The 26,796-nt window shown below is 38.8% G+C and overlaps 2 protein-coding genes across 5 annotated transcripts in view; one reads left to right on the top strand and one right to left on the bottom strand.

Moving 5' to 3' along the window:
- Nucleotides 1-1,189: 1,189 nt before the first annotated feature.
- Nucleotides 1,190-21,195, top strand: tmprss3a (transmembrane serine protease 3a; the record flags this gene model as incomplete). The annotated part of the gene is made up of 13 exons (XM_079821083.1): nucleotides 1,190-1,294; nucleotides 4,179-4,428; nucleotides 4,877-4,981; nucleotides 9,363-9,476; nucleotides 9,562-9,685; nucleotides 11,539-11,667; nucleotides 13,631-13,677; nucleotides 15,805-15,970; nucleotides 16,054-16,223; nucleotides 16,393-16,488; nucleotides 18,740-18,882; nucleotides 20,268-20,420; nucleotides 21,121-21,195. 13 exons carry the CDS (start codon nucleotides 1,190-1,192, stop codon nucleotides 21,163-21,165), a joined length of 1,647 nt encoding a protein of 548 aa, XP_079677209.1. The 3' UTR covers nucleotides 21,166-21,195.
- pknox1.1 (pbx/knotted 1 homeobox 1.1) overlaps nucleotides 20,799-26,796 on the bottom strand; it is a 21,726-nt gene continuing 15,728 nt past the window's right edge. For 3 of the 4 annotated variants that reach the window (XM_079821088.1, XM_079821086.1, XM_079821087.1), the window contains 2 exons: nucleotides 24,812-24,975; nucleotides 21,202-22,727 (listed from right to left, as the gene is read on the bottom strand). In XM_079821088.1, the coding sequence (XP_079677214.1) occupies nucleotides 22,537-22,727; nucleotides 24,812-24,975 (355 nt within the window). In that variant the 3' untranslated portion in view covers nucleotides 21,202-22,536. Of the gene's footprint in view, nucleotides 22,728-24,811; nucleotides 24,976-26,796 lie in introns of all 4 variants that reach the window. The other variant, XM_079821085.1, reaches the window with a different exon arrangement.

Raw genomic sequence — 26,796 nt, 5'->3', positions numbered from 1 at the left:
GCTTTTCCGGGTCCTTGTCTTGGCCAAATTACCCTAAGGTCTCAATATTCATGTACATTTTCATTTCATCAGAATGAATCTTTTCAATTCAATTCAACTTTATCATCCATCAACAAGTAATAGAAATGCGTCACAAACAAAACACAACTATTCTAAGAAAACACCTTGCAAATAAGTAAAAAATAGACAAAAACTAAAATCCAATATACTAATAAAACTATGTGGCCTTATTTAAAATAGAAATTGCAGAAGGAATTCCTGTAAGCTTTCTTTTTGGCCAAAGGAGCTCTAAATCGACAGTAACTGAAAAGAGGGATTTCCTCTTTACTGCACAGTTATAGAGGTCTAAAATCTGGATCCGTGGGCCCCCGATGATTTTTTGAGCCCTGTCTGATTACTCTGGCTATTTTTTTCTTGTTTTCAGCTGAAGAAGTTAAACCAGGATACAATATTAAAGGTCAACTCATAACTTATTCAACAAGTGACCGATACACTGCTATCAAAATATATTGTCTTACATTAAAACCCTTCTACCTTCTCAAAAGAAATAAGCACCGTTGAACCTTTTTATAGACATTATTCACATGCTGAGTAAAGGATTGATGCTTATGAATCTCAATGCCCAAATATGTAAAAACCTCTACCTGTTCTACTGCCTGCCCCCGAGCCTAAGTGGTTTGGACAGAGGATGTAAGGTATTAGAAGAACGAAACCTCCAACAACACAACTCTTTGGTTGTTCTATATCTCAATTTCTGTCGTCCATTTTAAAGCCCCTCCATCGTCCACCTCTGCATTTGATCAGGGCCGCAGACCTCTCTGTAAGCTGAGCTGTATCGATGGAGATGTTGGTCATCCGATCCCCTCTCACGGCGACACTGATCAGATGTCCCTCCGTTTGTGTCAGTGTGAAATTGAGAGAGGAAAGAAGACAAGGAGAAAACTAAAAATGAAGAGATCAACTGAAAGACAAAGTTTCAGGATAATCGAACAACATGGACTTCATAACTCTGTTAGGTAAATTGGACGTGTTGGACTTTTGTGTCTTTAGTGTTCTGTCCAGTATCATCATGTGCTATATTACAATGTGCCTATTACTCCTTAATTCTTCTGCTATGTCTTTCTCCAGTCAAATCTAAAACCAACTGTATATGTTTGAGAGCTGTTAACATGAGTGTATGAAGTAAGTCATGGCGAATCCAGAGGAATTGGAGTCTACAGCCGGTGTAGATGATGGGGCTGATGGAAATGGAGAATCTATTCCCTGTAAAGAGAGCACACAAACAGATGTTCAGGTAAGATATTCAGCAACTCATTTATGTTTGCATGTGCTAATGAGGCTGTAAACATTTTATTGGCCATTCCCATTGGGAAAAAAGGAGCAGGGTTTACTTTGGAACAATGTTCACTTAGAAATTGCTAGTAAATTTGATTTAATGACAAATTAAATGACATTTTAAAGTAAAATGACTTACATTTTCTGTTTACAGTGTAATATTGTTTCAATATCTTTTGAATGATGAATTAACTTTGAAAACTTTGACATCAACAACAAAACGTATGGAAAGAATTTCTTCTTCCCCATTTAAAAAAATTGCATTTTATTATTAGCATAGTTTTTTTTCCCCTTTGATGTCCCATCAGAATAGAACCTTGAGAACCACATTAAAATGACATACTCATTGTCTATGAGCATGTGTTATATGCCTCATATTGGTCTGTTGCAGTGCTGTTATTAAAACTGAAACTATTAACAAAATAGTTAGCAGAAATTAGCAGACAGTCTGCTAAAACATTAATGAGAGTTAGTTGACATGTAGTTGCCAAGTTACTTATAGTTAGTAGAATATGGACCATCAAAGTGAAGTATTACCAAAATAAATTAAAGATTATATATATATATATATATACACACACACAGATCAGGCATAACATTATGACATTATGTCCTAATATTGTGTTGGTCCCCCTTTTACTGCCAAAACAGCCCTGACCCGTCGAGACATGGGCTCCACTAGACCCCTGAAGGTGTGCTGTGGTCTTTGGCATCAAGATGTTATCCTTTAAGTCCTGTTAGGTGGGGCTTCCATGGATCGGACTTGTTTGTTCAGCACATCCCATAGATGCTCAATTAGATTGAGATCTGGGGAATTTGGAGGCCAAGTCAACACCTCAAACTTTCGCCGGTGAGACTGGCCTGCGGCTATGCTGCCCCATACGCAACAAACTGTGATGCACTGTGTATTCTGACACCTTTCTGTAAGAACCAGCATTAACTTCTTGAGCAATTTGAGCTACAGTAGCTCGTCTGTTTGATCAGACCACACGCTCCCCACTTGCATCAATGAGCCTTGGCCGCCCGCCCACAACCCTGTCGCCGGTTCACCATTGTTCCTTCTGTTGATCTGAAAATTCAGCTTTGTCCCCGTTATGATTGAATCACAGGACCGGATATAAGTCATTTGCCAAGAGATCTCTTATTTATTATTTTTATATGTCAGACATAGTAGAGACATTGAAATGTTATTGTCTCATGCCAGCTGTATGTTTCTCCATTCCTCCGTTTCTCTACCCTCTCCCTTCTCCATCCTCCTTTCTCCCTCTCATCTCATTGTCGTTGTCTTGGTCTTCGTCTCTGCCATCTCCTGTCTCTGTCTCCCGTCTCTCTCTCCCGTCTGAGGCAGGACACTCAATTTGGATGTTATATGCTACTAACAGAGGATCTCACAAGAGACTTCCTTAGAAGGAAGAGAAACATGCGTCCTATGTTTAAAATAGAGCGTATACTTCATGCTTACATATGTTGCACAATCCACTTTCCTTATAAAGAATCAGTTGACAATAAATCATGAAACAAATGCATGCTACTGTATGTATCAGTGAGAACATGTTCTATAAGTATGCACATTCCTGTAACAAATATAGCTCATCCATGTCTCTCCTTGGGACACATGTACAGACACAGCTTGACTTTACATTGTACATTATACAAATCATAATGAAAAATAATAAAAACATAATAATACTAAATAAAAATAACATTGAAAAATAAAATTTCAATCTTCACTTCCTTGGACCACTTTTGATAGATACTGACCACTGCAGACCGGGAACACCCCACAAGAGCTGCAGTTTTGGAGATGCTCTGACCCAGTCGTCTAGCCATCACAATTTGGCCCTTGTCAAACTCGCTCAAATCCTTAAGCTTGCCCATTTTTCCTGCTTCTAACACATCAACTTTGGGGACAAAATGTTCACTGGCTGCTGTGATGAAGAGATAATCAGTGTTATTCACTTCACCTGTCATAATGTTATGTCTGATCGTTGAATATATCAATGTCTTTTTCATGTTTCTTGGTCATAGGGTGGGGAAATGTTTTCCTTTCGTATCACTAGAATGCATAAAGGGGACAAATAAACCCATTTTCATTCCCTATGGAATTTTGACCCAACACAGTATTTATTAATATATTTTGTCAATAATACTATTTATTCTCTTGAAACTTTTTATGGATTACTTATTTATTTATTTATTTTTGCTCTGAGCCCAGAATTTGCCTCAGACACCAACCCTGTGTCTGAATACGCATATCTCCCTTCTACGTAGTAGGTAAAAAGCAGTGTGTGAAATGAATAGAATTAATAGAATAAATAGACAGTCATGAAGTTCTCAAATTATCTTGAGAGGTATGTGGGGACTGAAGGTTCAGACTAGAATATAATTTAGTTTAGAGTTTGTTTAGGAGAAGTACAGCTGCATTTTTAAAAATAATAAATGTAATCTTTTGCGATGAATATATACAAGAAAAGTGGACAAATATTGAAACATTTCTGTTTCATCAATTATTTTAATTATTGCATTAACATAATTTTTTTTTTGGAAGAAAACCATTAATTTCAATTTGGGTAATTTTGACCCCCTTTATGCATTTGTGCAGGTTTTTTGGTTCATGCATTCTTTATAGGGTTAAACAAATTGGAATGAAAATTAAAAATATAAAAGTAAAAGGTAATTTAAAATATTAATAAATACTATAATAATAATGACATAACTGTGGTTGTATAATAGGCCTAAATAAAATAGGATCTAAGTAAAATCTGTAAAAATGATACTGAAGGAATACGGCACACAGAAAAATGGGTGCGGGATCACTTTTGAGTCTTCATGCTTCCACACAGGGAGCAGCAGATCAGACATATCCCGATAAAATAGAAGTGGTCTCTGTAACCGAGGAAGACATTCCTGCTGTGGATCCCCCGGCCCTGCTGAAGGTCAGTCCCGTGGACAGTTCAAGTGCCAGTCCTCCACCAGATGACAGCACTGTCAAACCCACTTTTGAAGTCACGTCCAATGACCCTCTAACAGAAACCCCCTCAGCCCAGCCCAGCCTTTCATTGCCAGTAACCAAAGTCCAGCCCTTTGTTACAGGTACCAATCTACATCATCCATTATGGTCAAATCGTCAAAATGCCTATATGTAGACTACTTTTTTCAAAACCATAAATTTCAAACCATGCTCAATTTGCACAGTTAAAGGCTGAACCTTACATTATCGTCCAAAAATGTTGCTAGAAGCATTGATCCAAACTCTTCCAAAACCATTTCAGTCATCCAATACATACACCCTAATTGTTTAAGTTTGTTACAGTTAGCCATTTGCACTAGATAGTAATATACACAAAAAAAGACACTCAGTCCCTGTAGATCAACTTATAACACATAATGCCAACATGAAGATTGTGGGTTCAACCCCCAGGGAAAAGTACATATACCCATAAAATGTATTATTGCTTTGGATAAAGTGTCTGCTAGATGCATAAATATGAATCTCTTTCATGTTAATTATCATCTCATGCAACAGCTAACAATCTAGCAGAGGAGAAAACCCTCTGTGGAAGCCTGTTTGCACGCAGAATGGAGATACTGATCGGGGCTTGTGTCCTGCTCACCCTCAGTATTGTGCTTGGAATTGGACTGGGCGGTGAGTCTTCATTGTCTTTTTTGTGAGGGGTACATTAAACAAACTCTCACTTCATTAGCCTATATAGTTGCAGCTTATATATATTTTAGCATTTATTTCTTTGTTTTTGTGCGTTTGTGTGATACATTAGATCAATTCGGTTACTTTGAATCTGTCAAGCTGGTTTGCAAAGAGGTCTCAATTATTCATTTTGCAAATCACAAATCTGAAATCTTAGAAGACACACCAAACAATGTGTATATTTTTACACAATACATGTTTTGCGTTTAAATATGCAAAAATACACAAGGTAGTGCAATAAAAAAACAGAATGTCTAGAAAAGTCAGCCTTAGGGACCCCAGGGGACCTCATTGATGATTAAACATGATGGTAAACATGATTTCCACCAAGTGCAACATGTTCCTGGATCAACTTTTTTTTTTGATCCTGGAACAAGATTCCAATCAACCATTCAGATTTGAGGGACAAGCTTACAGTCTTTTAAGATTGAACATTGGTCTGTGGAATCTGCTCTGTATTTTATACTGCACAAGAGGCCTGATCAATGGGCATAGTTCAAATGACTCTGTACGTAATTCGATCGTCCTTCAACCAATCAGACCAACGATCCATCGCTTTTCTATCCGTCATTGTGTTAAACCAATAGCACACCAAGTGGATAAGCCGGTTTGTAATTACGACCAATTATAATTATAAATAACCAATTAAACGTAATCTTTATGCTCTTAACTTTAAAGCAGACTTTAGGGCAAATGCGCTCCGTTGTCATGTGATCGCTGGTAGATCGGGCTGGATTTACCCAGTCTAGGTAGGGTGATTCTGACTAAATATGACTAATAACTAAATTTCCAGACAGGCATGCTGTTCCAGGATCAACAAAATATGTCACGGTGACTAAGTGACACTGTAGGGCACCGCCTGCAATGGTTGGGTGGGAAGCAGGGTGTGCCCTAGATTGTAACTAAAATTGTTTCCCAAAACAGACTCACCCACACTCTGTACACTTCACATTATACAAGTCGCACACAGCAAAAGTACCAAAAAGTATCACCATGGTGTTTTTGACACAAATCAGAGTACCATGTAAAACCTCTTGGAACATTAATTCTGGTATCATATATGGTATATAATCAAAACACTGCACTATGGTACTGCCACAGTACTCTTTTGTGAGTAATCTTACATATCCAAACACAACCCAACACTACCTTGTGAAATGCCATCAAATTTGGATACTTTATTCAAAACTGTCAAGTCAAGTCACCTTTATTTATATAATGCTTTATACAATACAGATTGCTTCAAAGTAGCTTTATGGTGATAACCTACTGTGGCTGAGAGAGCTCGTTGCACTGCAACCGAAGAAAACGCATGCAAATAGAAAAACACAAGGAAATTAAGAAAACATCATTAGTTTGACAACACATGGCAACTCAACCAAATACAGAAACATGCTACAAATACTCACAACACAACCAAAAACAGAAACACCTTACAAATACTCACAACATATCCAAATACAGAAACACGCTGCAAATACTCACAACTTAACCAAATACAGAAACACGCTGCAAATACTCACAACTCAACCAAATACGGAAACACACTGCCAATACTCACAACTCAACCAAATACAGAAACAGGTTTCAATTACTCACAACTCAACCAAATACAGAAACATACTGCAAATACTCACAACTCAACCAAATACAGAAACACACTGCAAATACTCACAACTCAACCAAATACAGAAACATACTGCAAATACTCACAACTCAACCAAATACAGAAACACACTGCAAATACTCACAACTCAACCAATTACAGAAACGCTGCAAATACTCACAACTCAACCAATTACAGAAACGCTGCAAATACTCACAACTCAACCACATACAGAAACAGGCTTCAAATACTCACAACTCAACCAAATACAGAAACATACTGCAAATACTCACATCTCAACCAAATACAGAAACACACTGCAAATACTCACAACTCAACCAATTACAGAAATGCTGCAAATACTCACAACTCAACCAAATACAGAAATGCTGCAAATACTCACAACTCAACCAAATACAGAAACACGCTGCAAATACTCACAACTCACAACAATTTACGTCTGATATGGGTTTCCGAATTAGGTCAAGCAAAATGGCTCGATAGTGCCACCTAAAAAATTCAATTAAGCACTGTTTGCACTATATTTCACGTACAATTATGAAATTCGGTAGACACATGTAACAGCCAAATACCTACAAAAAGAAGCAAAATCTTAAAACCAACAGGAAGTGAGATATTTCGTATTTTCTGTGCAGTTTTTGCCATTTCCAGACGTTGTACTTTAACAAACAAACCCCTCCAAGAGATTTTATCAGATAATCACCATATTTGGTCAGTCTAATTTAAAGGCCTTGGTGAAGTTAAATTGCGAAGATTTTGAGTTTTCCCTGAAGGGCGTGTCCGTGGCGGTCTGACAGTTTGATGTTTCGCCATGAAAGAGGAAGTTGTTGTAACTTGGGCATACAATGTCCGATCTGCCCCAAACTTCACATGTTTGATAAGAGTCCTGGCCTGAAGACTATTAATGCCAATATTCAGTTACAGTCATAGCGCCACCTGTGGGCAACAGGAAATGGCATGTTTTACACTGTGATTAACTCCTCATTACGATTTAACCAGACCAACATCATATTTTGTCAGTCTAATCTTAAGGCCTTAGCGATGTTAAATTGTGAAGATGTTGAGTTTTTGCTGAAGGGCGTGTCCGTGGCGGCCTGACAAAGTCTGATGTTTCGCCATGAAACAGCAAGCTGTTGTTACTCAGGCATAAGTCCAATCAGTTCCAAACTTCACGTTTTATAAGAGTCCTGACCTGAAGAAATCAGTTAGTCATAGCGGCACCTGCTGGCAACAGGAAATGACATGCCTTACACTGTAATTCATTCCCAGAAACATGAAGTACCAAACATGTTAGAAACAAGTTAAATCATGCAACACTTGTCTAAGTGCTAATGTATGCGATTAATGCCATGAAATAACGACTTTATCACACTATTATTGTTGTTCAATTTGAGCCTCTGACGAGAGTTCGCGGGAGTGCCCCGACGCATGCGCGAGAACTGAGATTACGGCGTTCTTCTTCTACTACTACTTGACTGAATGCTCACTCTTTCGGAGTAGGGTTAATCTCAGTTCTCGCGCATGCGTCGTGGCACTCCCGCGAACTCTCGTCAGAGGCTCAAATTGAACAACAATAATAGTGTGATAAAGTCGTTATTTCATGGCATTAATCGCATACATTAGCACTTAGACAAGTGTTGCATGATTTAACTTGTTTCTAACATGTTTGGTACTTCATGTTTCTGGGAATGAATTACAGTGTAAGGCATGTCATATCCCATATCACACGATTGTATAAAACAACATTCGGAGTCAAAGTGCCGGTTCATCACTTCATAGAGCAGCAGAAACGCAGCGCACGTTCGTCAGCGGCAGCGCTATTGCGCGGATATTCGCCTTTTGCAGTTTCATGCGCCCAAACTTTTAAACAGCGCCTACACAGTCTATGGAGGAGGGAAGGTCTCTCTCGCTTTGGCCCTGTCAATTCAGGAGACAAACCAATGGGCCGCTGTCCCTGCATGATGGGCCAGTCCGTGGCAAAAAATTAAATAAATAAATAACCTTGTATCGGCCCCAACGTGCGTCGGCCCACCGGGAAAATGCCCGGTATGCCAGATTACCAGTCCAGCCCTGGGTGCAAGGGCCCTTTCATCACTGCTTGCAGCTTTAATTTGCTGGAGTTTTTTTCTATTTGCATGTGTTTTCTTCAGTTGCAGCGCATTGAGCTCCCTCGTCACCGTAGATTGAAAATGATTAAATAATGCAAACAGAGTACATTTCCGCTGTACAGCAGCTCTTAAAGAAAAGAGTGTCATTTCTTTTGACACTGTCATTTCTCTGAACACACCCTTAGCAAAAATGAACCAACACAACACACAAACGAATAATTAACAGATTAGACTGGATTAGATTGCACGACTCAGGATCTAAAAACGTACATAAGATGCCTCCAACTTAGGTTGCGCAATATAATACAGACTGCAACCGTGCATTATGGTATCAGCTTACTGTGTAGCCTATAAGTGGTGATGTTAGACCGAAATTAAATAGTCAATTTATTTACAAGTCAGTCACTGAGCAATGAAATTATGAAGGATTTACTTGCTGTGCATTGTGTCTCTGTTGTAGCCTACGTGAATGAACAATAAATGCTTATTAAAAATAACTGCATAGACCTATAATTACCAATTATCAAACAATTAGTGGGCAAGGCTCATTCTAATTATGAATAATCCTCATTTTTCACTGCTTTAGTTGGCATGAGCTGTGCGGGGAAGTTTCGATGTGGCTCCTCTGGGTGTATTAGCATGTCGGCACAGTGTGATGGACATTTTGACTGTGAACATGGAGAAGATGAGCTCAGCTGTGGTGAGCACCAGCACACTTATATTATTATTCTGTCCTGTTGTTGAATGATGCTGTTCATGTGGCATGTGTCTATCTGTCTGTGCAGTGCGTCTGAGTGGGAAGAGCTCTGTACTGCAGGTGCTCACTAATGGAGTCTGGAGAACTGTTTGTGCTGAGAACTGGGACTCTGACCTTTCCCTCTCTGCTTGCAAACAGCTCGGCTTTTCGAGGTACACACCCTCTACATCTGTGTCCAATCCTGCTCCAGGAGGGCCTCTGTCCTGCAGAGTTTAACTCTCTAACCCAAATTAAACACAACAGAAACAACTAATCTAGGGCTTGCTAGAAACTTCCAGGCAGGTGTGTTGGGGAAATTTGCAGTCTCTGCAGGCCGTTGGACCACCAGCATTGTATAGAATTACACATCCAACAGTCCATTAGAGTCAAAACAGCATAATCGTCCTAATCTTTAGGTGTGGACTCAAGACTTCACCTCTTTTGGGAATTTTTAGATAAGTAATGAGAGTCAAACCAAAATCTTGTGCTGACTTGTTAGGTAGCACTTGTATAGGTAGTACCACCTATAGAAACACCTACGCCCATTCTGACTGTCGCTCTTTCTAACTTTTAAGCTACATCCACCTCAGACTTTCACTTTTTTAAAGAGGACTTATGCTTTTTTTTACATTTTTAACTTTCTTTATTGTCACAATGTTGCTTTTTGAGCACCAAATATGTGTGCAAAGTTACACATTTTAAGTTACTAACTTTGCAAGCGCTAAAAACCATGTTGTACTGTATATAGTGTGAATGTGTGTAGTATGAATGTAATCCAGACGTACTACATTCACCATTTTGTCATTATCATGTGACCTACTAGCGTCAGTTGCGTTGCTTCACTGCTTTTCACAAATCCTCTCCTGTGACCTCATGGGACAGTAAAGTGTCCATCGTATGCACACTACAGAATCTCGCCAGAAGTAGTAGGTCATCCGGTTTCTTTTTGCCAACTCTTTTACTGTGAGTACTGTGAATTCGGACATACTTATTTTGTCACATACTGTTTTTTGCCTACTATATAGTAAGGAAGTATGTGATTTTGGACGCATCCGCTGTTTTTTTCCACCTAATGCAGTTATGGCAAAGGTATGACATTTCCAAAAACACGCTGGAAACAGTTGACCAATCACAATGCACTGGTCCAGCTGACCATTCAGAGCACAGTACGTTTTTCAGAAGGAGGGGATTCATAGCGACAGGAACTAAACAGAACGTTACTGGAAGAGAGGTGCTGCCAAAATGTAAAATATGTAAAAAATAATGTGTTTTGAACATTCAAACATTATGGGCCCTATCATACACCTGGCACAATGGGATGCCAGGCGCAACGCAAGTGTTTTTTTTTGCTAGTTTCAGCCCGACACAGTTATCATTTTCATGTCCAACGCCACGTTGTTTAAATAGCAAATGCACTCGCGCTCATCTGTTCGCCCATGGACGTGCTGGTCTGAAAACGAGGTGTGTTCAGAAAAAGGATTCCTCTCTGGAGAAGTGTTCAGTCTTTCCGCTCGCAGATTCTGCCATGTAAATAGCGAAAAAAGCGCAACTGGCTTTTAAAGGGATTTGGAGATTAGACTCTGATTGGTTTATTGCACATTACGCTCAAAACACACCCATGACTCATTAAGAGACTATAGGTTAAACCCTTTCGGACCATGCGCCGGGTGCACCAAACGTTTTTTTTTTTGTCATTAAACTAGCAATAGTGGATTCAGACACGCCCTAAGTGCACATGCACCATGTGCTTCAGACCATGAGCTCAGATCGTTAAAGTAGGGCCCTAAATCCTATTCTAGTAGACCCCAAAAACAAAATCAATACTTTGTAAAAGGGCATAATAGGTCCTCTTTAAACTTTCAGTCTGTGAAGTTTTTCCATTGAAAACTCTCTAAGAAAAACATAGACATCTGATAAAGAGCTTGGGACACATGGATGTTTGATGCTAGTGTTATTGTACATTACCGATGCAAATGCCATAACATCATGTTTTTAAAGCTGCTTTACTTTCCCCCCTCTCTGTTAGATATGTGGAGTCGAAAGATCTTCCTCTGTCCTCTATTGACCAGGACTTACAAAGTGACCTGGTGTCAATAAGTTTGAACCACACAGGTTCCCAGCAGGCTATTAAGATACATAACATTACTAATTTCAGGTAAACGCAGTCTCTTCATAATTACAGTGTTTGCAAGGTAGCACCATACTGATGTATGTCTTAAACTTTGTTATAGATTCTTGTACAAATCACTTTGAAGCAAATTCCAGCGGACTTCAGTTTCAACCCTGCTTCAATACGCCCGTCTGTAATTAAGTGTTCCTGGAGATCTTAAGTAGCTAAATGCAGGTGTGTTTGGTTAGGGTTGGAGCTGAATGTTTGAGAAAGGTAGAGCTCCAGGAACGGGAGTGAACATTCCTGACTTCAGACGTGGTCACTTTAGTGATCATTATTATGATTATAAAGTACAATAATAAGAAAACAAATACCAGTTTGCAACATCAAGCAGCATAACATACTTTTTTGTACAGCTAAAATAACTGGAAGTGGCTGATTGGGAAAATTTGAGGGCCGGCTCTCCCACCTTACACAGAAGTCACTTTCAAACAAGCAGCTTTCTGTTGGCCAACACGTGAACTTGAACCTGATGCAAAATTCCACATTATTCCTATTGAAATGACTGGATTTCACCTCAGAAAAATTAACTGAACAACAGTAAATGTGACTGCAACTTTAAGGTCTGTTCAAACCAATGATGATAACAATAACCATAATTATAAAGTTTAAATAATCGTTCTAATTCTATGAGAATAGCTACCTCCACACCTCAGCTATACCAATAACAACACAGAGGAACAATATCTTTGGAATCAATTTCAGATAATTTTTTTTTAGCTAATGAACAATAAAAGTGCTGACAGCCAATAATAATCCATTTAGGTCTTAAAGAGCTAGAGCATTTAAAGCAGCAGACGACAAAACTACATGTGGTTTGAATCAAAATAATTGTATCCTCCTGCATTGGATTCTAATCATAATAGTTATTGTTTTTGGTGTGAACATACCTTTAGACTGATAGAATGTCCAGCATTCAAAATGTAACGGACAGTAATGGCTTTAAGACCGTATTTTCAAACTGATTGGTCCATTTAATCATTTATAGCAGCTCTTACATTGAACTTGTGTCGACTGAAAGCAAGATGTGCTGAGTGTTGTGACAACAGCAAAGCAGCTCTGATTTAACATTTAATTTACATAGAAACTGTAGTCATCTGAAACTTAACATCGAATGTTGTTCCCTTGCAAGCACTGTTATTTCCTTCAGCATGTGCTATTATAGTTCTTTATAAGGTGTTTTTAGTTCTTAATGCTGTACCATATGAATTTGGTTTACGATATGAATATCCTGTAATGTACACTCTGATATCTCACACTTGACTGCAATGCTGATGTACATCTGTTTGATCATGTTTTGATCATGTATAAAAGCCAGAGCAAAGTCCTTGAGACAAACCTCTTGCCTTCTTTTCTCTGAAACTGGATTGGAGTGCCTTCTGTTCCCAGCAGTTACCCACAAAGCTGTGCATATTTTTTTAGAAAGGTTTTGGATTTGCTTTGTTCTCTAGCCAACGGCTTAACGCCCCCTTTTAGACTCTTTGAATGTAACTCTTTTAAAGCTGCTATGCTTTTCATTTTTGTTTCTTTATAAAGCCATACATAGTAGATTAGTATGATCCCACTAAATCTCAAAGTCAAATATAATTAATATTTTATATGTTTACTCAACATGTATATTTCTGTCATCATTTACTCATCTCCAATAATACAAACCAATCTGATTTTCATTTTACAATGGAAATGGGGATGTTTAGAAGAATAAGTTCACAATGGCCTTTTCTATAAAATGAAAGCATAAGGCCTGTCAAACTTCAAAACTCCAAACTGCAAAATCATACGTAGTTCCTTATGTCACATGATTGCCCTGCACTGCAGATTTTACATCTTATTCCAAAATAGAATTTTTTTTTTTCCAAGGGAAAAAATGGTTTGGGTGAATTAACCCCTTTAATAGCATACAATTTCTCAACCATTTATATAATTTTCTTGTCTGTTTTCTCCACAGTAAAACCCAGTGCAGTCTGGGGAGGGTAACAACACTTAAATGCATAGGTAAGCAAGTTATTTTTCACTTAGTGGTCACATTAAAGTCCTCATGAAAGACTTTGTTAGCACACATTACAGGTCTTAGGGTGAACAATTAATCCGTGCAAGTTAATACACAGAAAAAAAAAGTTTGCCGTGGTAATCTTTAATCAAAATCTGAAAAGTAACTTCCATTCTGTAATGGCGTTCCTTCTTAGATGATGCCAGTTTGACGGCTTTGGTTTGAATATCCTTAACCACTCCCCTCAAACCGTTAGTTTGCTATGAGCGAAAGATGGAGAGGAGGGGGCGCTGAAGTAAAACCCTACCCTTCAATATTCCGTTTCACTTGGAAATACGTCACAGCACTGAAATAAAATCAGTTGCAACTTCCGGTTCACTGGGACTTTAACAACATTTTAATTTAGTGTAGCAGTGTATGAAGCACAAGTTACTTTCAAACTAAGCAGCTTTCTTGAACTTATTGTGAAATCTGCACAGGGAAATCTTACGCCCTCTCACAAAATTTCCGATATCGTGGATTCCTATTGAAATAATTGAATTTTCTCAATGAACATTTGCCGAACAACGCTAAATATGGCCACATCTTAATACATTACTCAAACACATATTATTGTATGCTCTTCATTCCCTATTGAGAAGTCAATATTCCAGATTGTTCACAATCATAAAGTTTAAAACTCACATCCTGTTAATTAACTATCCTGTTAAAATGATATAGGCCTAGCTTAAAGGGATAGTTCATCCAAATATTACAATTCTGTCATCATTTACTCACCCTCAAGTTGTTCCAATCCTGTATGAATTCCTTTCTTCTGCTGAACACAAAAGAAGATATTTTTAAGAATTTCAGTAACCAAACAATTGATGGCGCCTACTGACTGACAGAAATGCAATATAATATAAAATATACATAACTATGTTTTCAGTGTATAAAGACTGTACATAATGAACTGTTATGTTTTTATTACCTTAGAATGAGCCATTTATATCTACATACACCGCGGGTCCCCTTACAGTGAAATCGCCATTTTGCACCTCCATGTTTCTACGGTAGCCCTATAAACAGACAAACTGGGGTGCGTTTCCCATACAACGGCGTAACTCACTGCTTAACTACCATAGTACGACGCATCGTTGAAGAAATCAACTAGCTACTGAAAACCGTATTGTCGCAAATTTGTCGTTCAACCACGTTGGTTAATGATGTCAATCAGGTGGTGGAGTACTAACTTCTTTTAATGAATCCATTTAATCTTGAATTAATGCTCGATTTTTTGCCATAAATTATGAACATGGCATCTGAGGACTAATTCAAATTTTTCCAGATTCAATCATTGGCTCGTCCTTACGTACTAGAGCACGTACGCATATGCGCACTCTTAAAAAAACAGTGCCTTAAATCTCTTGACAAATTAAAAGACGTAAATGACATTTGTATGTATTCTAAATAAAAGATATAGGTTGTACTGAATGTCAGATTGCTTATTTTGCTCAAGAGAAGGATTTATTAAGTCCACATGTTATGCAAACAAGAAACTATGCTTCTAACCACAGGTCGAGAGCTGTCGTTCCAACCACGCAACTTTGCGATGCTGTTGGCGAACGTTCATTGGAACTGTGGTTTCAGGAAACACTGACTTGTTGAACTATTCTGATAACGACGCAACTATGAGACCATAGTTGGCCAACGGCGCTTTCGGGAAATGCACCCCTGCTCTACAGAAGGCTAGCTACTCTCTGCTGTCTCAGACAACGACATCTTTGTCCTGTGTCACCCACAGCTTCTCTATGTGCTTCGAAAGGGAGGGGTGAGCGGTGGGCAGTTGCAATTCGCAACCTAACAAACTAACATTTACACACTGCACCTTTAATGCCCAAAGAACAAAGTAAAACATAAACCGCCTCAGTATGAAGTGGCACTGTAGGTAAGAATAAAAAACAAAAAAATCATACATCCAGGCCAAAGGTGACAGTGTTGAGTCCAAAGCCACTGGTCCTTTTGAAACAAGTGAGAGTCAGCTATCTATTCATTTTAAAAGATGGCCACATTCTAAACTATAAAGTGCACATGCAAATAAACATGGCATATCAGTGTTACATCAGCAAACATTTCATTCTATTTCTTCATAGCCTGTGGTTCCAGACCTAAGTTCAATGCTCGTATAGTTGGCGGTAACCTGTCAGTTGAAGGCCAGTTCCCCTGGCAGGTGAGCCTACACTTTCAGAACATGCACCTGTGTGGAGGCTCAATTATATCATCTCGCTGGATACTGACTGCTGCACATTGTGTGTACGAGTGAGTTTATAATGTTCTCATGAATCAACATTATCATATTCATCCAGCCACATGAAAATGACCATAGTCTGATTTCCATGCAGGTATGCATACCCTATGCTTTGGACCATCTATGTTGGATTGATAGAACAGCCGATGAATGCAGTGCAGTCTCTCGCCGTGGAGAAGATCATTTATCACAGTCGCTACAGACCCAAGGGCTTGGACCATGATATTGCTCTGATGAAACTGGTGCAGCCCCTCATCTTTAATGGTACCTTCTGTAAAAGAAGCTCTTTTAAACTGGGTGACGTAATAGCTGGCAGTTATGCAAAGGGACAATTAATCTTATCTTAATGACCGCAACAACCTTCCATGCTCTTGTTTTGCATTCATTGTGACACATGGCTTGTTTGTTAGATTTGTGTCACCTTTTTTGTTAGGTTTTGTGGAGCCTATCTGTCTGCCGACCTTTGGGGAGGAGTTTGAGGATGGTAAAATGTGCTGGATCTCAGGATGGGGCGCCATATTTGATGGTGGTAAGTGTTGGGAAGCCAATATTGTTATATCCAACTCAGGAAGCTCAAACAAGGGCTAATAGTACGTTCAAGTCCTGTAAAACATTTCCAGGTGGTTAAACTTGCTGCCTTGAAGGGTTAGTTCACCCAAAAATGAAAATTCTGTCATTAATTACTTACCGTCATGTCGTTCGACACCCGTAAGACCTCCGTTCATCTTCAGAACAGAAATGAAGATATTTTAGTTGAAATCTGATGGCTCTGAAAGGCCTCCATTAGCACAATGGCACGGTTCACTCTCAAGACCCTTAAAAGGTACTAAAGACGTCGTTACAAAGTCCATCTCACTACAGTGGTTCTACAATAACTTTATGGAGTGACGAGAATAGTTTTTGTGTGCAAAAAAACTCTAAATAACGACTTATATAGTGATGATGATTTCAAAACACGGCATCATGAAGCGTCTTTAGTCGCTAAAACTCTATTTTAGTCATGGCAACGACGTCTTTAGTACCTTTTAAGGGTCTTGAGAGTGAACCGTGCATTGTGCCAATGGAGGCCTTTCAGAGCCATCAGATTTCAACTAAAATATCTTCATTTGTGTTCTGAAGATGAACGGAGGTCTTACGGGTGTCGAACGACATGAGGGTAAGTAATTAATGACTGAATTTTCATTTTTGGGTGAACTAACCCTTTAAGAACGTGAGTAAACTCAACTAAACCATGTGTAAACTCAACTTAAAGATAACCTTTGTTTCAACTCACAAAATAGTCAAGATGGAGGATTACTTTATTACAAGACGATGATGGATTACTTAAGTAAATATTTTAAAACGATACTGGCCTTCATTCATAAAAAGATACCATCACAACACAAATTTAAAATATGCTGTCTCTAAATTGTTTCTTCGTTAATTTGGAGAGTAACTGAAACTATTACAATATCAAAATATTACAAATGTTTTTTTTACAGAAAAATTTGTATTCCTTAGTTTATTTTTTTTAATCGATTCCCAGCTCTAATTATTACATGTTCAGGTATTTAGCGACCCGGATCTATATCTCGCGACAATAAAAAATTCTCCTTATATTAGAGTAACAATTACAGAAGAATGAAATAAAGCGTATTTTGTTACCTTTTGGAGCTTGGAAGAGTTCAGTTTGAGCAGATGTTTCATAAAACCATCACTGTTTAGAGCTCATTTCCCAGTACATTCAGGATCTGGCTCATATTTGCTATCTCAAGCATATTTCAACATCTTCAAAAATCTATATTTTCATCGCTGACAGCTTCTTCACCAGATCCACCATCAAGTGACAGTGACACTAATATTTGACTGCGTTCAGTACTTGCTCTGCAGTAAATCTCTGAGCCATTTCAAGTTTCGCTGATGATACTTCCTATTCTTTTGTTTTCTGCCTGCAGTAACTAAGAGTGAAACGTCACTTCATCATTGTGTATCAGACATTGCCACCTTCTGGAATAAGGGTGCACTTATTTGGTCATCAAAGATTCAATTATTGTTGTGCAGAAATAATATCCTTTCACTGTTACACTGTTAGACCCTATACTTTTTTTTTTTTTTTACAAAACAGGCTTTTTTCTATAGTTGTATTTTTTCTTGTTATATTGTTTATAATGAATTAATTGAGGAATACTAAGAAGATTGATGTCTAACTTAAAAAAAAAATGATGATGAATGAAGAGGAGGGTAGTGAGTGACGTCCTTGATGCACCAGATTGAAAACAGTGAGAGAAATTCTAGAAATGTGCTGACAAATGCTTTGGCTGCTTCCGAAAGCGTAAGCAGTTAAATTGTTGCCTCAATGCATACAGTAATGACTTTTTGCACACGATGGCACCTCCCGAAACAGAGGCAGCATGAGGCAGCATAACGGTTTATTGATCTACAACAAAATAGAGCAAGCTTTGGTGACAACTAAGCGAATACTTAATTACTACAATTTCTCACTAGAAATGACAAAAACGTTGGTGAAAAATATACATTACACATAAAATGATCAGCAACCACAACTTTCAGATCTTTATTTTTTAGCTTAACAGACAGAATAGAACGCACAGGATTGTGGGATATCAGCTAACATTGAATTCGGGCGTGCCTTGACGCCTTCCTTCCATGGAATGAATCATTCGAAGGGGATTTTTAAGCTTTCAGACGCAGCCATTTGATTCGTCAGACGCAGCCATTTGGTTCGAGTTTCTAAACTGACTCACAAGGAGATAAGGTGTCCTATGTGTTCTGTGTTTCAGGGGAAGGGAGTGACACACTGTTATCTGCAAGAGTCCCGCTCATCTCTAACAAGGCCTGCAGTCAGCCGGCGGTTTATCAAGGCTATATATCACCAGGCATGATCTGTGCCGGGTACCTGGAGGGGGGGACGGACTCCTGCCAGGTATATCATCTCACCATGGATTGTTATATACTTTAGTCCATACAAAAGTTATTCATTTTGAGAACTGAACTGCAATCAGTGACAGCAAATATACTTCATTTTAACTGTGTCCTTATTGATTAACAACTCCAACTGTACTTACTTATATAGCTAGGGTTAGGGTTTGGTTTAGTTGCATGTAATTATGCATAATTTGTACGTGTAACATACACCGATCAGGCATAACATTATGACCACTTACAGGTGAAGTGAATAAAACGGATTATCTCTTCATCACGGCACCTGTTAGTGGGTGGGATATATTAGGCAGCAAGTGAACATTTTGTCCTCAAAGTTCTGCAGCTCTTGTGGGGTGTTCCCGGTCTGGAAGAAGGTAGTCAGGTCTGTTGAATCACTTTTTCTTTTACAACACGTGGATGGCCGGGTGCTTGTGTTTGGCTTACTTGGGGAATACACGGCACCAGGATGCACTAAGGGAAGAAGGCAAGCAGTGCTTTGGCCAATGTTCTGCTGGGAAACCTTGGGTCCTGCCAGGATAATATGCCCTGCCACAAAGCAAAAATGTTTCACGAATAGTTTGATGAGCACAACAATGAGTTTGAGGTGATGACTTGGCCAGCAAATTCCCCAGATCTCAATCCAATCGAGCATCTGTGGGATGCGCTGAACAAACAAGTCCGATCCATGGAGGCCCCACTTCGCAACTTGCAGGACTTCAAGGATCTGCTGCTAACATCTTGGTGCCAGATACCAGAGCACACCTGCAGGGGTCTAGTGGAGTCCATACCTCGACGGGTCAGGGCTGTTTTGGCAGCAAAATGGGGACCAACTCAATATTAGTCATAATGTTATGCCTGATCGGTGTATGTAACAAGGACACGTAAAGTAAAGTGTTACCGTGACAACATATGCATGCATCAACATTATACTCTTTTTTTGTATTGCCTTTCTCCCCCTATCACCTATTTGAGTCATCGTCATAAATTAGGTATCATTGGCTTAAACACCCAAAATTCATCCCGTTTTGTTGTAGAGCAGTTTGTCCGTTTAGGGCTACTGTAGAAACATGGAGGTGCAAAATGGCGATTTCACTGTAAGGGGACCCGGGGTGTATGTAGATAGAAATGGCTAATTCTAAGGTAATAAAAACATAACAGTTCATTATGTACAGTCTTTATACACCACTGAAAACATTATTATGTATATTATATTGCATTTCTGTCAATAGATCCTGATATATATTACACACTCACCCGGCAGCCTCACACAATGCAAAGTCAATGGAGAGCGTTAGATTGCAAAGAAAAATATAGAAAATATCTGAAGGAAGTACAGAAAAAAATGTTGGTAATTAAAAACAAACTTTTTGTCCATGCTGGTAATAGGGTGACAGTGGTGGGCCACTGGCTTGTGAGGATTCCTCTGTCTGGAAATTGGTGGGGGCCACAAGCTGGGGAGAAGGCTGTGCCGAAAGCAACAAACCTGGGGTTTACACCCGTATCACACAGTCCCTCACCTGGATACATCTGCAGATGGAGGTCAGGATTGTGATCTTGTGTCTGTGAACTTCTGAGACCAGGGGGGTATTCCAGACAGCAGGTTATGTGACATACCCGAATATAGTAAGCAAGCGGATAACCTCAACTTTTGGTTCCAAAAATGGAGGTAACTTTCAGGGTATGCAAGTAACCATATAGCAACTCACTCTCTGAACATAACCTGCGCATGTTCCAGGGTTAGTTTGTTCAAGAGGTACCTCGAGTAAGCAAGGTTTGGGTAATCAACCAAGAGTTCAAGGTATATATGACGGTAAGTTAACCTTGCTTTCTGGAATACCCCCCAGGAGTTAGATATTGTTTTTTTTTGCTTCAAATTAAGTTCTTAAGTTTAAATACTTAGATATTGTTTTGTTTTTTGCTTCAAATTAAGTTCTTAAGTTTAAATACTTAAATACAAGAAAGGAAAAAAAAACCTTCAGAGCCAAGGAAGCAGAAGAAGGATGGTCCACGTTGCACTCTATAGGAAACTTACTGCTTTTGGAAAATTAAAGCTATTTTTGGCCCAATCTTTCTGTTTAGATCATGCAGGGCGTGTTCTGTTCCAGTTCAAGTAATTCTGGTGAATCAGTGCCATCTTGTGGTTTAAGCTGCAGTCCTGCCCTTTTGGGTTAAACATTATTCAAAATACATTTTTGAGTTCAATACTATCTGACAACTATTTTCTTTTCTTTTCATATAGAGAGAAGAAATGCTGAATCCCTCTACCATCAGCTCTGATTATTGACAGCCGCACATAAGGAATCACACCGGAAGAAATGTTATATTACATGCACTCAAATCTGGAAAAGTTTTATTTGGTGTTATGTAGTCTTGTACAGTACTTGCTATTGGTTTAAGAAATACCTCTGATGTGTCATGAGTAATTTTACACAAGTGTTTCCAGAGACAGAAGTGACAAATGTGCTTATGTCTAATGCAATAAATAGGGACAAAGGCCACATCCATGCAAAAAGTATTTTCATAGTTGCAAACCTTTGGAGAGCTTTAATGTTATACTATTGTAGTGTTTACAGGAATTAAATAATTGTTAAAAACAGCACACAATTAACAACATTTAATGTAAAATGGTGACAAAATATTCACACTTGACCTTTATTTGACTTTAATATGGACATTTTATGCCAGCTTCATTTCCAAAGCATCTTTCATAAATCTGATTGATATGGGAAGCTTTGTACACATTTAGATCAAACTATGTTCGCCTATAGAGCAAAAACAACGAGTCCCTCTGAAACGAAGGAGCATCTTCAGCATAAGGACAACGATTACTGGAAGAGACTTCGATTTCACTGATATTCCTCAATTTAGTCAACGTATCAGGCTTTCTGTGCTTATCAGCGTAATAGTTTTACAAAAGAATATGTAAGGCATTTTTGTAAGTGAGTGTTAAAACCAATTTACATATTTAAAAATGGTTTATAATCCAACACATTGTTTTTTTTTTCTAAAAATATGCAAGTCATCCCCTGAAAACAGGGCATAGGAGTATAGTTTCTGTACATAAATATTCCCTATAAAACACAAACTAAAAAAGAAAAAGAAAAAAAACACTTTTTTTTATTTTACAACGTTCATATATAAAAATAATCTCTTTTCTCCTTAAACTTTGTCTCGGAGCTTCTCTACAAGCGTGAGCATACTGAAGAAAACATGAACATGCAGTGTGAATAAAACCAGCACAACGACAAACTCTTAAAATTCTTGGCATTCAAATGAGTTAATATAGAAAACAAAAATCATTACCAAACAATCACTTAAGAAGCTTAAAATCTTTCCTCAGAGTTCCATTTTTGCAACCTTCTTGAAGTGTATCTGTATAAAAGTGCACACAGCTGCACGTCTACGCAATAAAAACAGGTGCTGAAATGCAACTCCGCGCACACGGCACCTCTCAGTAACGCTGTGCTCTCTGTAAACTGTTTGCGTGTGTTTGTGTAACGTATAGGCCAACATACAGTACTCTTTTTTTTGTAGTGCACAAGTATCAGCTTTGCTGAATATCTACGAAGGGACTGGATCTCTTGCAACAAGCGGCATGTGCAAGTTTTCCAATGTAAATGTAAGCATGCAGTGTGTGACCTGCAATCCGCGTGGCTTAGTCGCTAACATCTAAACCCAGCCCGGTCATGTTGGCAGATGACAAATCGGTGTCGTCTTCATTACAGCTGTCATCCGTTTCATCCTCACTGTGATTTCCCATCATAACTTGCTGCATGGCAAGAGTCGCTCCGTCTGATGAAAGTGCCTGGAAGCCGTCTACATTCATCCCGACTGTAACCATACTACCTGCACACAATCACAGCACACATCCCGCTATCAAAATTCAGGAAGAATCTGTAATATGAAACCAAGAAAATGGAGATTATAGGTTTAAAGGCTGTGACACATTAAGCCGACGTAAAAGAACCAGGGGAGATGAAAGCTGAAAAGTTGCAAATTTAACTTGTGTGCAAAATTGGAATATCGTATAAAACATTTGTGACTTTATTCATTGATATTAAATCTCTTTTACAAGAAAGACCTGATGAATGAAGCACCGTTTCCATCCAGTGAGTCAAAGAGAACAAAATTGTTACTTCCTTATAAACTGGTGCTAAATATCATGAAGTAAAATGGAAGCTGCTAGTCTGCCAGCCAAACTTAGCCCCGCCCACAACATTTGAGGTCGTGAAATTCGGTCTGGACTTGATCTGTTGTGGAGCAACTATGCTCAAACCTATCAAATGGTCAGGGCGGGCTTTCTACAATGATGGACAGATGATCAATAGTAACGTAACCATCCACGTCACCAAAGAGCGCTTGGGTTGAATTTGTTTACTAAACGGAGAACTTGTTCGTATATGCATTCACCTTTACTATTTCTCTCAGAAATGATCGTGTTGGCAAGTACTCTGTGTATCCTTATATTCTTTTTTACAACACCAGCAAAGATCGTTTACACACATCTTCTTCTACTTTTTCCAGTGTGCATGCAGTTCAGTTCTGTTGACAACTATGCGTCGCTCTGGTTCTATCCTATTGAGTGAAGAGGCATTTTCGCCCCATAATCACAGCCCAATGGAGCAGTATCAGACTCATATTCTGACTAGAATCTGAGTATGATGACGACAGGTTAGGAAATCACTGCAGTAGGAGAAGCCACTGTACATAATCATTTTCATATATAGTAAATTACTTGCGCACAGACAAAACGCAATAAACATGTTAACTTGGTGGATGCTGCTGTTTGGGAACGCAGTCGTGTAAGACAGTTCTGGGAGGAACCACTTTGACAGACATTTGCAAAACATTTCAGATGCTGTGCAACAAAATCGGTCCACTGGTTAATCCAGTTATGATGTCACATCGTAAAACTCGCATTATTTTTTTGATGCACATCGAGGAATTTATTCGGTAAATGTGTTTCCATTGTAGTTTGTGCACATGTTTTCTTATCGGGTAAAACGTTTATCTGACTCAAATGAGTGCATAAGTTATGCGCATTTTAAGAATTTATGAGCACCTTAGCGTTTCCATCTAGCGGTTTTTATGTGATATCCCAAAATGTTCATTAAAATATGTGGATGGAAACATAGCTTGGCTTGTGTTGTCGCCTTAGTCTCTACAAAAAAGATGTACTTGAACACACCAAAAGGACTACAGGCGACTGTCAACCTACATGTGTGTAAATATCTGTCTATATCAGCAGGTATCAAGTCTATATTCTGGAAACCGAAACTAGGACTGCAGATATATAAACTGTAAACATAGCGGCTCTTGCTTCCCATTTTGAATATCAATCATGCTGATCCCTTTCTTCATTCCAGGCGACTTGTATTATGGAAATATTACAAGTCTAAGAGAAAATCTCTCGGGTGAATTGGAAAATCTCTCTCTAATCGCTGATGCATGCCGATTCAACATGTTGAATCAGCCAAAAAGCCCCAAATTGAGTCTGACTAGTGCAGAAAACTGGGCCAAGAAACAACTCAAAGACATTGACTGTTGGCCGACCGTCGGCTTGGTGTGTCAGGGCCTTAAAGGGATAGTTTGCCTAAAAATGTAAATTCTGTCATTAATTACTTACCCACATGTCGTTCCAAACCCATAAGACGAGAATACTTTTTGTACGCAAAAACAAACAAAATCAATTTTATTCAACAATTTCTTCTCTTCCATGTCAGTCGTTGTTCAGAAATTGTTGAATAAAGTCATTATTTTTGAGGGGTTTTGTGCACAAAGACTATTCTCATTGTTCTGAAGATGAACAAAGGTCTTACGGATTTGGAACAACATGAAGGTGAGTAATTAATGACAGAATTTTAATTTTTGGGTGAACTAACCCTTTAAGATTGGTAGTATTGTAAGAACACATTATTTTGAGGAAGTACCGTCTGGCATTGTGAGCTGCTGCTGGGTTCCAGACGAGGCGATGGTGTCGGACCAGAAGCGGTGTAGTGGGCGGCTCTGAGCAGTTTTCTTCTTGTTTTTGGATGACTCTGTCGAGTTGGCATCCAGCATCGGCTGCAAGATCCGTCTTCGAGCATTTATAAACCTGCAGGACAGTCGCAGTCAGTATTTTGTATCACTCGCTATGCTGGATGAATGAAAGACACATTGTTATATCATGAATGAACAAAACATACTAGACAATTTAATTATGCTGCCTTCTAGGTTACCTCATTTAGGCTAAAAGGCAGCATCACATATAATCTTAGTGGAGAAGGTAATCCAAGAATGCATTGTGTCAAGTGCAGTGAAAAAAAACAAAAACTTGCCCTTCAAGTGAAGTCAGAAATATCAGAATATAGTTCATGAGAACATGAATGACAGAGCTAGGGATGGGTACCGAAACCCGGTATTAAAGGAGCCCCGGTCCTAAATTATGAAAGACAGCAGTATCGATAAGCTCTGACGCTATTGGTTCTGCTGTCGGTACTGGAGAAAGGAAGAAAATACACTTACTATTTATTATTGATATATAGACGTTGAGTGAGTGAGAGAGTGAGAGTGAGAGTGAGAGTGAGAGTGAGAGTGAGAGTGAGAGTGAGAGAGAGAGTGAGAGAGAGAGAGAGAGAGAGAGAGAGAGAGAGAGAGGAGAGATTTACAGCGAGCACAACACGACAATCCCAGTTTAATGAGTGACAATGGCCAAGAGAACTAAACAAAAGTTTAGTCTGGTTACTAGGGCTGTAACGATTTGACCAAAAATAAAAACCTTGATTAATTGAACATTTTACCTCGATTACGATTAATGAACGATTATTTAGCTTTTTTTTTTGCCCTCATAAGGTTTTTGGGTAAGTTCCTGATAAGGTTTTTAATGTAAATATGTTCTACTATTAAAAGGTGGAATTTTTTTTCTAATGAAAAAAGTGAATTTCTTTGTGATTTTAAAATACTTGAAGGAAATACAGTTCACTTTCAGCAGTTATTGTCTACGGGGCAGATTTCTGCTTGTTGTACATCAGATTCAGATAAATTAGTAGGCATAGGCCTACATTACATTTATCTGAATGCATTAACGAGAGAGTGATAGTGTGTGAATTACTCATACGTCATACCGTCTTTATTCATTATGAAGCTGTGTTTTGTACTTACTTCAAAAGGTATTAAAATATATGCCTATATTATAACAGTTGAGATTCTCTCCGCGCGCGATCTTCACGTGATGTGCAAGCTAGATCTGAGTGTTCGTTTGTCACAATATATCAGGCATTAGTTCAACATAATGCACATTTGATGGTCTAAAATCGCTCCAATGTTCAAACTGGCAGGCCTTAAAACACATAAAAATGACAAAGCTTTGTGAGGACGCAGGTGAAAGAGGTCTGTCTTCAGGACGCGCGCGCGTTGTCAGAGACGCGAAACGGCTCGGCTCTCTGTGTGCCAGAAAAAAGCTAAGCACTGAACGGAGAAGTTTTCCCTATTGTTGTTTTTGAATAGTCCACAATCGCTTTAAACATTCAAGCCTTTAAACGCATTTACTTGACAAACTTTATGAGGACGAAAGTAAAAGCGATCTATCTTCGGGGCTTGCGCGCACCGTCTCTGTGTGTCTGTGTGTGTGTGTGTGTGTGTGTGTGTGTGTGTCGCAGCGCGTAAGCTATAAGAAGAACGGCAATGAACTTACCTGTATAAACTGTGTAAAACATGCAGTTACTATAGTGATTCTGGGCATCTATAAACACAGATAACTGCTCCTGCATCTCTGTGTGCCTGCAAACTGCACTTGATGTGACTGACGGGGCGGAGTCACATGAAAACCGAAATAAGCGATATGGGAAAAATACGTTGGTTAGAGGTTCTGAATTTCGGTTTTCGATTATTTTTCGAATAATCGTACAGCCCTACTGGTTATACTTTACGGCTGTGA

Source organism: Gobio gobio, assembly GCF_949357685.1.
Source record: "Gobio gobio genome assembly, chromosome: 7".
NCBI classification, from domain to species: domain Eukaryota; kingdom Metazoa; phylum Chordata; class Actinopteri; order Cypriniformes; family Gobionidae; genus Gobio; species Gobio gobio.
This window is presented reverse-complemented; position numbering and strand designations above follow the sequence as displayed.